The 15,288-nt window shown below is 35.7% G+C and overlaps 1 protein-coding gene across 2 annotated transcripts in view; it reads right to left on the bottom strand.

Annotated features, from left to right (window-relative positions):
- The window catches only part of STPG2 (sperm tail PG-rich repeat containing 2), a 586,771-nt gene that overhangs the window by 429,317 nt on the left and 142,166 nt on the right, over positions 1 to 15,288 (bottom strand). For both annotated transcript variants that reach the window (XM_032861350.1, XM_032861361.1), the window contains one exon: positions 5,444 to 5,551. In XM_032861350.1, the coding sequence (XP_032717241.1) occupies positions 5,444 to 5,551 (108 nt within the window). The remainder of the gene's footprint in view (positions 1 to 5,443; positions 5,552 to 15,288) is intronic.

The following is a 15,288-nucleotide window of genomic DNA, read 5'->3' as shown; positions in this document are numbered from 1 at the left end:
CACTAAATTCATATCTTACAATACTTACCCTGAATGTTAATGGGCCAAATGCCCCAATCAAAAGACACAGGGTATCAGAATGGATAAAAAAACAAAACCCATCTATATGTTGCCTACAAGAAACTCATTTTAAACCCAAAGACACCTCCAGATTTAAAGTGAGGGGGTGGAAAGCAATTTACCATGCTAATGGACATCAGAAGAAAGCAAAGGTGGCAATCCTTATATCAGATCAATTAGATTTTAATCCAAAGGCTATAATAAGAGATAAGGAAGGACACTATATCATACTCAAAGGGTCTATCCAACAAGAAGCTCTAATAATTTTAAATATCTATGCCCCTAAAATGGGAGCAGCCAACTATATAAACCAATTAATAGCAAAATCAAAGAAACACATCAAGAATAATACAATAACAGTAGGGGACTTTAACACTCCCCTCACTGAAATGGACAGATCATCCAAGCCAAAGATCAACAAGGAAATAAAGGCCTTAAATGACACACTGGACCAGATGGACATCTCAGATATATTCAGAACATTTCATCCCAAAGCAACAGAATACACATTCTTCTCTAGTGCACATGGAACATTCTCCAGAATAGATCACATCCTGGGCCATAAATCAGGTCTCAACCAGTATCAAAAGATTGGGATCATTCCCTGCATATTATCAGACCACAATGCTCTGATGCTAGAACTCAATCACAAGAGGAAATTTGGAAAGAACCCAAATATATGGAGACTAAACAGCATCATTCTAAAGAATGAAAGGGTCAACCAGGAAATTAAAGAAGAATTGAAAAAATTCATGGAAACAAATGATAATGAAAACACAACGGTTCAAAATCTGTGGGACTCAGCAAAGGCAGTCCTGAGAGGAAAATATATAGCGGTACAAGCCTTTCTCAAGAAACAAGAAAGGTCTCAAGTACACAACCTAACCCTACACCTAAAGGAGCTGGAGAAAGAACAAGAAAGAAACCCTAAACCCAGCAGGAGAAGAGAAATCATAAAGATCAGAGCAGAAATCAATGAAATAGAAACCAAAAAACAATAGAACAAATCAACAAAACTAGGAGCTGGTTCTTTGAAAGAATTAATAAGATTGATAAACCCCTGGCCAGACGTATCAAAAAGAAAAGAGAAAAGACCCAGATAAATATAATCATGAATGAAAGAGGAGAGATCACAACTAACACCAAAGAAATACAAACAACTATAAGAACATATTATGAGCAACTCTACGCCAACAAATTTGACAATCTGGAAGAAATAGATGCATTCCTAGAGACATATAAACTACCACAACTGAACCAGGAAGAAATAGAAAGCCTGAACAGACCCATAACCAGTAAGGAGATTAAAATAGTCATCAAAAATCTCCAGGTAAACAAAAGCCCAGGGCTAGACGGCTTCCCAGGGGAATGCTACCAATCATTTAAAGAAGAACTAATTCCTATTCTCCTGAAACTGTTCCAAAAAATAGTAATGGAAGGAAAACTTCCAAACTCATTTTATGAGGCCAGCATCACCTTGATCCCAAAACCAGACAAGGATTCCATCAAAAAAGAGAACTACAGACCAATATCCTTGATGAACACAGATGCAAAAATTCTCACCAAAATACTAGCCAATAGGATTCAACAGTACATTAAAAGGATTATTCACCACGACCAAGTGGGATTTATTCCAGGGCTGCAAGGTTGGTTCAACACCCGCAAATCAATCAATGTGATACAACACATTAATAAAAGAAAGAACAAGATCCATATGATACTCTCAATAGATGCTGAAAAAGCATTTGACAAAGTACAGCATCCCTTCCTGATCAAAACTCTTCAAAGTGTAGGGATAGAGGGCACATACCTCAATATTATCAAAGCCACCTATGAAAACCCCACAGTGAATATCATTCTCAATGGAGAAAAACTGAAAGCTTTTCCGCTAAGGTCAGGAACATGGCAGGGATGTCCATTATCACCACTGCTATTTAACATAGTACTAGAAGTCCTAGCGTCAGCAATCAGACAACAAAAGGAAATTAAAGGCATCCAAATCGGCAAAAAAGTCAAACTATCACTCTTCGCAGATGATATGATACTATATGTGGAAAACCCAAAAGACTCCACTCCAAAACTGCTAGAACTTGTACAGGAATTCAGTAAAGTGTCAGGATATAAAATCAATGCACAGAAATCAGTCGCATTTCTCTACACCAACAACAAGACAGAAGAAAGAGAAATTAAGGAGTCAATCCCATTTACAGTTGCACCCAAAACTATAAGATACCTAGGAATAAACCTAACCAAAGAGGCTAAGAATCTACACTCAGAAAACTATAAAGTACTCATGAAAGAAACTGAGGAAGACACAAAGAAATGGAAAAATGTTCCATGCTCCTGGGTTGGAAGAACAAATATTGTGAAAATGTCTATGCTACCTAAAGCAATCTACACAATTAATACAATCCCTATCAAAATCCCACCCATTTTTTTCAAAGAAATGGAACAAATAATCCTAAAATTTATATGGAACCAGAAAAGATCTCGAATAGCCAAAGGAATATTGAAAAAGAAAGGCAAAGTTGGTGGCATCACAATTCCTAACTTCAAGCTCGATTACAAAGCTGTCATCATCAAGACAGCATGTACTGGCACAAAAACAGACACATAGATCAATGGAACAGAATAGAGAGCCCAGAAATAGACCCTCAACTCTATGGTCAACTAATCTTCAACAAAGCAGGAAAGAATGTCCAATGGAACAAAGACAGCCTCTTCAACAAATGGTGTTGGGAAAATTGGACAGCCACAGGCAGAAGAATGAAATTGGACCATTTCCTTACACCACACATGAAAATAGACTCAAAATGGATGAAGGACCTCAATGTGAGAAAAGAACCCATAAAAATCCTTGAGGAGAACACAGGCAGCAATCTCTTCGACCTCAGCCACAGCAACGTCTTCCTAGGAACATCGCCAAAGGCAAGGGAAGCAAGGGCAAAAATGAACTATTGGGATTTCATCAAGATCAAAAGCTTTTGCACAGCAAAGGAAACAGTTCACAAAACCAAAAGACAACTGACAGAATGGGAGAAGATATTTGCAAACGACATATCAGATAAAGGGCTAGTGTCCAAAATCTATAAAGAACTTAGCAAACTCAACACCCAAAGAACAAATAATCCAATCAAGAAATGGGCAGAAGACATGAACAGACTTTTCTGCCAAGAAGACATCCAGATGGCCAACAGACACATGAAAAAGTGCTTCATATCACTCGGCATCAGGGAAATACAAATCAAAACCACAATGAGATATCACCTCACACTAGTCAGAATGGCTAAAATGACAGATGCTTGCGAGGATATGGAGAAAGGGGAACCCTCCTACACTGTTGGTGGGAATGCAAGCTGGTGCAGCCACTCTGGAAAACAGCATGGGGGTTCCTCGAAATGTTGAAAGTAGAGCTACCCTATGACCCAGCAATTGCACTGCTGGGTATTAACCCTAAAGATACAAACGTAGTGATCTGAAGGGGCACGTGCACCTGAATGTTTATAGCAACAATGTCTACAATAGCCAAACTATGGAAAGAACCTAGATGTCCATCAAAAGATGAATGGATAAAGCAGATGTGGTATGTATGTGTGTGTGTCTGTGTGTCACACACACAGACACACAGACACACACACACAATGGAATACTATGCAGCCATCAAAAGAAATGAAATCTTGCCATTTGCAATGACATGGATGGAACTAGAGGGTATTATGCTGAGCGAAATAAGTCAATCAGAGAAAGACAATTATCATTATTAACTCCCTGATATGAGGAATTTGAGAGGCAACATGGGGGGTTTGGGGGTAGGGAAGAAAAAAAGAAACAAGATGGGATCAGGAAGGAGACAAACTGTAAGAGACTCTTAATCTCACAAAACAAACTGAGGGTTGCCGGGGAGGGGGTATGGAGAGGATGGTTGGGTTATGGACACTGGGGAGGGTATGTACTATGGTGAGTGCTGTTAAGTGTGTAAGCCTGATGATTCACAGACCTGTACCCCTGGGGCTAATAATACATTATATATTAATTAAAAATTTTTCAATTCCAAAAAAAAAAGGAAAAGAAATATGTTAAAATTTCCCAGGTGTTTTTAATACACAGCAAGACTAAGCACCATTGTTATAAAAGAAATCTTATGTTTTAAAAACTAATAGTTGAAGACCTAAGAAATTCAATGCATTTAGATAAAATACAAAGGAACTCCTTAAATCAATAACTAAAATAAATATTTCAGAAAAATGTCTATTTCTAGAAATAGAAAATTCTATTCTATTCTAGAAACCAAAAATTATGTTTTCTTCATCATCCCCTTAAACAAAGTTTATATCATATTTTCCATTTCTGAAAATATATTTAAAATTTTGTAATTGATGCCAAGTGATATCAAATAAGGTCTATATATTAGAGGAATAGAAATAGCATAAGACCTGAGGGCTCTAGTTATGAAAGTGATATTTTTAAAAAATCAAGGACACACATACACTCAAAATATTCTATTCTCACACATCTGTTTTATAAAGTACCTTAAGGAATATCAAGTCGTTCAAGGCAGACACCAGGTATTCATTCTTGATTCTTCCCAGTCCCTCAGCACAACATCTAACCCATTAAAAAGTCATGTTAATTATGTCTCCAAAAATATACCTGCAATTCATCTTCTTGTCTCCAAGGAGGTGCCTCTTAAGCACAATGAAAATACAGTAACCTGTAGGCATGTGTAAGTTAATAACCTTCCTGAGTGAAGATAAATTAAAATAATCAGAGCTGAATGTAGTACAGTTGAATAAATACTATAACTACTTTGATCTAGAGGCTGCTACATTATAAAAGTTTGGTGGTATTAAATTGCCATGGAAATATTTTAGATACCTTCAAGTTGCCTTGGTGTATACCCTGGAAAATGTGATACAATTACTGTGAAATATACTCTTGCATCAAAAATAAAGACCCTAGTTGCAGTTGTAGATATGATCTATCCCCACCCTCCACAGAGAGCCTTCAGAACCTTCTCTGAAAAATATGAATGTCCTTAAAGATTACATTAATACTCTACTTATTCGTTGGCAGAGTACATTTTAAAAACTCAGACTAAATCTCTTATAAGCTAAACTGAACGTTCACATATACAAATGTAAAATGTTTAATAGGGTTTCGATTTAAATATTCACCTTTGCATGTAACTTTTAATATTATAATCTTATTTCATTTCATTTTACCCATATTTTCTGGCAGTATGATTTGCCCCATCCATGTCTGTTTCCAATTGGCTTAAATATCACTTTTCTTTTTATGATCTCCCTAAACACCATCAGATTTGTTGCTGGCTTCACATTGTATCTATTATGTTCTGTGTATGGAAATGACTATAGAACATTACCTGGGATTGAGAAAGAAAAGCAGGTGATGCGTCATTTACACTTGGTACCATACTTTCGGCCTTCTGAAATTGACTTTTAATGTCATATTTTCCAGGCCCTGGTACTCCCTAAATTACAGAAAGGAAAAATACATGTTCTCATTAAGAAAGCATCTATAGTACCTAAGGGAACAGTTCGCTAAATATATGAACCAAAGCTACAGGGTTTTTAAGCAAATTCCTATGTGATATTACCGAAGTACTTCATTAAAAGGAAAACCAGAACAAACTTCTTAAGAGAAACAACTAAAAATTTTCTCTTAGCAAAGCTCCCTAGGAACCTGAAAACACACTACTTGAAACTTTGCTGCCCTCTACTGATAGAGCACAGACAAGATGATCTATTTCACATAATTAAACATTACAATGAATAAAAGTGGCTCCTATATCTCTTCTATTTAAATATATACAACCAAATCTTCTCTAAGAAAATATTTCACTGTCTTTTCAAATTTCTCTTAACCAATAGGCTACTTCTTTTCCAACAAATAAGCTTCAGGATATATTTTATTTCAAATACAAATGTTAAAAAATGAAAAAAAAAGTAAGACATTAAGTTTTAACCAAATGCTTTACAATAGATAAAAATTAATTCAGTAAATTCCGAGACTGACTTTTTTATTATCTTAATTAAACATACCTAACTTTATATGTATAAATATATATCAAGAATTTAAACACATATATATATCAAACATATACAAGAAGTGCTATTTTAAAATATAACAGAAAGTGTTATATATTAATCATCTAATACTTTAATTACCTTGATAGAGTTCCTTTCATAGTATAAAAAGGTTTCAAATCTTCTGTTTGATATATACCTCCTCTACTTTTCTATAGTTAAAAGAATTATTTCTGAATTTACGAATTACATACTTGGGTGTATAATAAAATTTCCTCAGCAAATCCTGTCATCTCTATCATTATTATATATCCAAAACCAACATTTTCTCTCCACTTTCACAGAAACCATGATCCAAGCCTCCATCTTTCACCAGGATCTTTCTGACTGCACCCCGCTTCCACTCTTGCCCTCCTTCAGTCCACTTTCAACATGGCAGCTAGTGATGGATCTGGTTAGACTGCACCACTTGCCTTCTCAAATCCATCCAATGCCTCGTAATCTCACTCTGAACAAAAATCAAAGTCCTTAATATGATATGAATTTCACCCCAGACACACTATCGCCACTCTAACTAATCTCCTATTACTCTCAGATTTCCACTCACTCTGTTTATCACAAAGATCAGGCATATATCAACCTGAGGACTTTTGCACTCTTTGTCTGGGATGTTCTCCTAAATAGCTCCATAGCTCACTCCTTCATTTCAGTCATGTCACTATTCAATGTTACCTTCTTAATGAGTCACTTCCAGGCCACCCAATCTAAAATTTAACTGCATCCTCCAAAAACTTCCCACCCTCGTTCCCACCTATTTTTTAACCTTATCATTTTTTACTATCCAAAATACAATTTTCTGCTATGTTGTAAGGCCCAACAGGGCAGTTATTATTTGTTTTGTTTGCTACTGTTTCTTTAGAGTACAGAGGAGTATGTGGAGCACAGTAGGTGCTCAGTAAATATTTGCCCAAAAAAATGGATGAGTGCATGAATGCATGCATTGAATCCTAGACTTTCACTGACCACCTAATGGATTTGGAGATATGTTCCTCTGGGAAATAATGCAGCTCCAAATAAGAACATTAACCACTTCGAATAATGGTAAAATTTCTTAAAGTCCACATATTTAATTTAATAATAATAATACTTACGAAATTTCTGTTTAGGAGAAATTCTCATATATAAGTTTTCATATTAATAGGTTTGATTCTAAAAAGTTATGCAAAGGTCTGTGTTAACTTGTCTCAGATGAACAAATCTATGCCATTATTTTGTGCCTGTAGAACAGATGCCCTTTGGCTATGGCATGTAAGATTGTTTCTAAATCTATGAACTTACAGTAAGTTAGGTTTAGAATTAAAGAAATGTCTACAGAATTCTGTGTTTATAAAAACCTATGAGATATGAATCAAACACAGAAATATAGAAAGCATAACTTCAAATACACAGTATTAATCTATTTTCTTGAACTTTACAGACATGCTCTATCCATCTTCCTCATATAGACAGGCTTAGTAAAAAATATTCAGCTACTGACAAACCAGGATAACCTTTCTACTGTTATAAACAGTAGTATAAGTGGCCATTACTATGGATCACAGGGAAAAGACTGCGAATAATTAGATAAGTGAATCTAGTCTTGGGAAATATTTTGCATTAAAGCAGAAATGAAACCTTGACCTCTTCAATGAGTACTTATTTTTCTTTTTTTACTGTTTTTTCAAAAAGTTTCTATTGTTACTGAACTTTTTTTCACTAAAATAAGATATAGCAGTACAATTTGGCCTTTGCTTCTAAAAAGTTAAGCTTAGGATTTAATAGCCAATTAAAATATTTTTTAAAAATAGAAGATAATGACCACTCATGACAAGTCTCCATTTATGACAATATAAAGTGGAAAGACTTTGAGAAGACCAAACCCTAGGTACAGGCTGAAAATGCTATAACGTTTATCCTGCTTTTTCAAATTGTTATCAACAGACCACCTACATTAGTATCAACCTATTAAATACACAGCCCCTTCCCCGACAGTGTCTCATTTGAGATCTAGTGGATCAGAATCTTGTTGGGTAGAGGAATCTACACTTTTAACAAGCTTCACAGATGATCCTCATGCATAATAAAGAACAACAGCTCAGTCCAAAAGAGGTCACGATTAAAGCATCTTCTGCTAAACACATGCATACATCCCAAAGAAGAAGGCCTCTGCACTGGGAACAGAGGTTAAAGATTACTGGGAAAGGCTGTTTATCTTTTTCATGTGTAACCTAATAAAAATGGGCCACTTGCTTCAAATAAAAACCAGGGTATAATTATTCATTTGATGATAGGATGGCATACAGGGGTTAGGAGAACTAGGGGAAGTGTCAGTTTTACCTTCAGTACTCTACCTTGGAGTCAACATCAATGATGATTTTTTTTTTTTCATTAAAAATATTAAAAGTTTACTATGTGCAAAGGACTGGTATATAGTAATAAACATGGGGTCTGCTTTTGAGAAGCTGACATTTTAGTTGTTCTAAACCCAGGCTACACATGATAATCATCTTAAGAACTTACAAAAATAATAATGACTCATTCCACCTTATTCAAATTAAAGCCAATGGAAATGAGACCCAGGTGTCTTTTTGTTGTTGTTGTTGTTGTTGTTTAATCTAATGCTTTTTGGTTGATTCTAATGTGCAGTCAGGATGGAGACGTAAATCAGTTTAAAAATCACGGCCTCATCCAGGTGCAATCACTCCAAAGGTTCTGTAACCACCATTGTTTCCTAGAGTTTCTGAGTCCCCTTCATGTAAATAAGGACCACAGTGAAACCAGGTTACCAGGTATTTCTTTCAGCTCACATTCTATAATTTTAACTTCTGCAATCATATTTTTAATTTTCTAATTCTCTAAATCTTTATTCACAGTTGCATTATGTTCTGTCTTTCCAAGGATATTAATTATAATTTTATTTATAATTCTGTTCTCTTTATTGTCTTTTTTCTTGAAGTTTTATTGATTAGGGGTTTTTTGTTTGTCTTTCTCTGTGTTTCACATTGGAGGATTCCTCAAATGTCTGGTGATCTCTTACTCCCCATTCAGATTTAAGAGTGATCCACTAAAGGAGTTGGTTGAAAAATCCACATATGGATAGATTTGACTTAAAACGTATTGGACTTCATTATGCTGTGATGGAATCATAACTCAGCCTTTGCATTAGTGGGCCCCAAAACGTCAGTTTTTTCTCAAGTGTGGCTGACAAGTTAGGTGAGTGGGAAAGGTACCTGGAACTCTCTTCTATATATAAACTTTCACTTACACCCTGATTTTTTTATCTTACTTTTAATTATGAAAAATTAAAAACATGCAAAAAATAGAGAATAGGTTAAGAAATTTCCTTATACCCATCACCCAGGGCCAATAATTCTTAACTCATGTCCAAATTTGTTTCCTAATCCTCCCAACTTCCCCAATCCTCACTCCAATGATGTAGAAGCAAATCCAAAATATCCTAATTTTATCAATACATACCTCAATCAGCATATATTTCTGAAAAATAACAGACTCTTTAACATAAACAAAAAAGCATTTTTTATTATCTTAAAAAATCAGCAAAGATTTGATTCCTTATTTATTCAGTTCCAATTTCTGTGACTACCTCATAAATTTATGTGTACAATAAATATATGTATATATTTTTTATATGTTTATCTGAATCAGAACCCAGTTAAAGCCCATACTTAGCAGGAATCAAGCCTCTTATAATCTATAGTTTTCTTCTCCACCAGTTTATTTTTTTCTTTCACTTTATTTGATGAAAAAGCTAAGTTTTGTATAATTTTTAAGCATTTCTACAGTTTGTATTTTCTTGACTAAATATCTATGTGTCTCCTGTCCCTCATACTTCAGTAAGCCAGCAGTTTATATAAGGGCTTGATCAGATTGTAATTCCATTTTTTTCAAGATTACTTCATAGATGGTGCTGTATATTTCCACCAGGAGGCACTTTTAACAGCTGGTTCTTTCTATTCTGCACCATTAGCAGCCACTAATGATTTCTGACTAGATGCAGCAATTTAGTAGGGGTTCCAAAATGATAACATAATTCTATAATTCCTCCTTACTTATTGCCTGAAATATTTCTATAATTGAAATGCTTCTATAAAGAGAAACTTTTCTCAATAATTATTTAGTTACCCTAAGGTATAGTTCATATAGGAAAAGGAAGATAAATGCTTGGGTTTGGGTTTTTTTTTTTCCTTTTATTTATCAGTTTCAAAATACCAAGCAGATTCTTGCATCTTCCAATACCAATCAACAAGTCTTTAAAATTCTAATTTTAAACTCATGGATTAAATACATTTATATTGCTCTTTGATACTGAAATTATCCCATCTTCAGCTGGTGGGAACTTAAGTCCTTTTGACATAATACCAGTAGTCTTTCATGGTTCCCTTGATTTCTGGTATGACAAGGTGCTTCAGATTCTTCAGATATAATTCCTGCCCCAGACCTGGAATTAGCCATTTCTCCAAGGAGCTCATTTTATCTGGAGTCTAGGAATACCCTCCATTTTTGTTACATCGTCTCATCCCTTTCCTCTCTTATTTATATCAGTGTTCCTAAGTCCAGAGACTATCTCATTTGATTTCTCCACCAACAGACCTCCATCTTCTCCAGGAGTGGCGATGAGGAAGTCACCTAGCTATAAGAGATTGTGATTCCTATCTGGATTATCACCAACCCTGCTGTTTTCAGTCCCACCTGCCACCTCCAAAGTCATTGATATTCCTAGGCTTTTTAAAGGGACTGTAAGATGACTAGCTTTCTTGTTGGCATCCCTCTCTGAAGATAGTTACATAGCAGCTTTCTCTATTCTACTATTTCACATTTACCCATCAGTTTTCCATATTTGAAAACTGAAGACATCTTTTATCTATGATCATCTCCTCTCCCATTCGTTTTGTGTTTGTAGTATTGCACCTTCCTTATTCTTTTACTTATTAGTTTAGTGGGGCTTTGGGAGTGTTATGGGCCTAAATGTAACTCTCCAAAATTCACATTTTGAAGTCTTAACCCCCAGTACTTCAGAATATAACTGTATTTAGAGATAATGTTTTTAAAGATATAATTAAGGTAAAATGAGGTTTTTAGGGTGGTCCCTAATTCTGTATGCCTGGTGTCTTCATAAGAGAAGGAATTTTGAACATAGACATAGGTGCACACAGAGGAAAGGCCATGTGAAGACACAAAATGAAGACAGCCATTTATAAGCCAAGGACAGAGGTCTCAGAAGAAATCACTGCCAGCACCTTGATCCAGACTTCTAGACTCCAGAACGGTGAGAAAATAAATTTCTTCTGTTTATGCCTCTCAGGCTATGACACTCAGTAGTGACATTCCCAGCAAACTAATGGAGGGAGGAACCTAAAATATAAGCATGGATTCAATCCACCTTGTTCAACAGAAGTCCATCTAACCCATTCAACAAAACTAAAAAATATAAAGTATTTCATGAAAATAGAAATATAGCAGAAAATATAACAATGATGCCCACTAAGTCTAAGAGTTATGCTGATGGTAATTTTGAGAAGGAAAAAGTCAGCTTTATACTTCTGACAAATAATAGTTCAATAACACTAACTGAATAGATGGGACTATAAAGATAGACTGATGAATACCACCTATAACTCGTGGCATTTCTGCATCTCTCTTTAAATATAGATGATAGTTTTTGCAAGATCTCTCATATTTGCACAGAACATAATAGTATGCATGTAGTACCTGAAACTATGCCATGGACTTAAACTTATTATTCCAATATAGAACTCAAAATAAAAAATACCTAAACTGACAAAATTGTAATAGTTATCAAACAAGGTTTGGTGTAATAAAATCTACAGAGAAGTCTAACATTAAGATTTTGAGATTTTCATTTTCTTCTATACACTTTAGTTTCACATCTAATTTAATTGTTGCTTGTTCTGCCAGTATAATTTTGGAAGTGGCCTCGTTCTAAAGTTTATCCACATATATCCATGCTATAATACTAAGACATTGCACAAAGGGTGCATGGGGGGATACAGAGCTGTACTTAGGTCTTTTAACTAGCACACATCTAGGTATCACAGAAAGGTTTTCTTGTAGTTAAGAGGTTTTTCTTAGTCTATAAAGCTCTCACTTCTGCAATCAATACTTTCTTAGGTAGTGCTTTTTCTTCACCCTATCTTTGATCCTTCTCACAAATAAAATGAAGAAACATTAATTCCCTGTATTTACTGAGCACCACTGTGTGGCAGGCGCTATTATTGATATATTCCTATGTTATCTTTAATCCTTAAAAATCCTATAAGATGGACATTACTCAAGTTTGCCCAATAGGGAAAATAAGATCCACAGAGATTCAATAACTTAGCTTTAAACACAACTAGTAGGGGCACAAACTAAACTAAGGACTGAGTAACTACAAAGCTCCTCTTCCCTCCCCCCCACCCCAGGAGTATTACAAAAGGTCAATATTGCAGATATTGTGACAAAAATTATTGAAAAAATATATTAAGCTATTATAGGAACATGCCCTACTTTATATATTCTGGAATGCAGCCAGATTAGTGATTCCAGCTGATATCATATGGATTAGAAAAACTAGGCAACTGAGTCCAACAAAACCAGAGAATCACTGTACTTGTGAAGACTAATTCCAGTAGGCCTAGAATTAGTATAAGTTGTTTTACTAAAGTATCTACAAGGCATTGATCCCTGGTCAAGGTATGAAACAACTGACTAATAACCTTGCTTTGCAATTATCGCTCCCATGAGTTTCAGAATGGATTGTATTAGCTTATTAGCATTGTGCATTGATAACAAGGACATGGATGATCTGCACCTGGTCTCGGTGAGACTCCTGCAGGGCTTTACTGTTAGTACTGGTTATGTAGCAAAATATCCTATGTGGCCAGCAAAGTACAAGAAACTGTGGAAAGACTCCATTTGTGCTCCCTGATACTGAGCTGTTCATGCATTTGTCTACATTTCCTGATCAAGATATAATGTATAACGTATGCCCTGGTGTGGCCTTAGAGAAGGAAGACAATTAGAGCTCACTTCTGATCTCTGTGGAACCCATGTAGCCTTTAACTACAAAGAATATTCTTTCTTTAAAGTTGTTGCTATTTTTGTTATTGTTGTTTTTCTGCAATAAACTTACTTTTAGTAATTGTCCTTTTTGGTCTGTACTCGAGGAACTATAGAACACTCATGAAAGAAATTGAAGAAGACACAAAAAGATGAAAGACCATTCCATGCTCATGGATCAGAAGAATAAACATAGTTAAAATGTCTATACTGCCTAGAGCAATCTATACTTTCAATGCCATTCCGATCAAAATTCCACCAGCATTTTTCAAAAAGCTGGAGCAAACAATCCTAAAATTTGTATGGAATCAGAAGAGACCCCGAATTGCTAAGGAAATGTTGAAAAAGAAAAACAGAAGGGGGCATCATGTTGCCTGACTTCAAGCTTTACTACAAAGCTGTGATCACCAAGACAGCATGGTACTGGCAAAAAAACAGACACGTAGACCAGTGGAGCAGAGTAGAGAGTCCAGATATGGACCCTCAACTCTCTGGTCAAATAATCTATGACAAAGCAGGAAAAAATATACAGTGGAAAAATGAGTCTCTTTAATAAATGGTGCTGGGAAAATTGGACAACCATGGGTAGAACAATGAAACTCAACCATTCTCTTACACCATACACAAAGATAAACTCAAAATGGATAAAAGACCTCAATGTGAGACAGGAATCTATGAAAATCCTAGAGGAGAACATAGGCAGTAATCTCTTCGACATCAGCCACAGCAACTTCTTTCAAGATCTGTCTCCAAAGGCAAAGGAAACAAAAGTGAAAATGAACTTTGGGGACTTCATCAAGATCAAAAGTTTCTGCACAGCAAAGGAAACAGTCAACAAAACAAAGAGGCAACCCATGGAATGGGAGAAGATATTCACAAATGACCCTACAGACAAAGGGCTGATATCCAGGATCTATAAAGAACCCCTCAAACTCAACACACACAAAAGCAGATAATCATGTCAAAAAATGGGCAGAAGACATGAACAGACACTTCTCCAATGAAGACGTACAAATGGCTAACAGATTCATGAAAAAATGTTCATCATCACTAGCCATCAGGGAGATTCAAATCAAAACCACACTGAGATACCGCCTCACACCAGTTAGAATGGCCAAAATTAACAAGATAGTAAACAACGTTTGTTGGAGAGGATGTAGAGAAAGGGGAACCCTCTTATCCTGTTGGTGGGAATGCAAGTTGGTGCAGCCACTTTGGAAAACTGTGGAGATTCCTCAAGAAATTAAAAATAGAGCTTCCTTATGACCCTGCAATTGCACTACTGGGTATTTACCCCAAAGATACAGATGTAGTGAAAAGAAGGGCCATCTGTACCCCAATGTTCAAGGCAATGTTCAAATAGGTGATACTATAGTATATAACTATATCTCAATAAGGCTGTTTTTTAAAATGGTAGAGAGAAGCAACGGCCATAGTCACCAAACTGTGGAAAGAACCAAGATGCCCTTCAATGGATGAATGGATAAGGAAGATGTGATCTATATATACTATGGAGTATTATGCCTCCGTCAGAAAGGATGAATACCCAACTTTTGTATCAACATGGATGGGACTGGAGATTATGCTAGTGAAATAAGTCAAGCAGAGAGAGTCAATTATCATATGGTTTCACTTATTTGTGGAGCATAAGGAATAACACGGAGGACATGGGGAGATGGAGAGGAGAAGGAGAAGGGAGTTGGGGGAAATTGGAGGGGGAGATGAACCATGAGAGACTATGGACTCTGAAAAACAATCTAAAGGTTTTCAAGGGGCAGGGGGTGGGAGGTTGTATGAGCCTGGTGGTGAGTATTATGGAGGGCATGTATTGCATGGAGCACTGGGTGTGGTACATAAACAATGAATTCTGGAACACTGAAAAGAAATTTTAAAAATAAAAATTTAAAAAAAAAAAAAAAGAATTGTCCTTTTGGGCCCTGAGTCTTCTTTGTCAATCCAGCCCTATGTGCCACTTTTAGTGCAATCATGAAAAATAACAAATTGGTTTTTTTGTTGTTATATTGTTGTTGTTTTAAGACATTACATTTTAGGGTGATTTGGT

The sequence above is a fragment of the Lontra canadensis genome, unplaced genomic scaffold, assembly GCF_010015895.1.
Source record: "Lontra canadensis isolate GAN:19392208 unplaced genomic scaffold, GSC_riverotter_1.0 scaffold1, whole genome shotgun sequence".
NCBI lineage: Eukaryota > Metazoa > Chordata > Mammalia > Carnivora > Mustelidae > Lontra > Lontra canadensis.
This window is presented reverse-complemented; position numbering and strand designations above follow the sequence as displayed.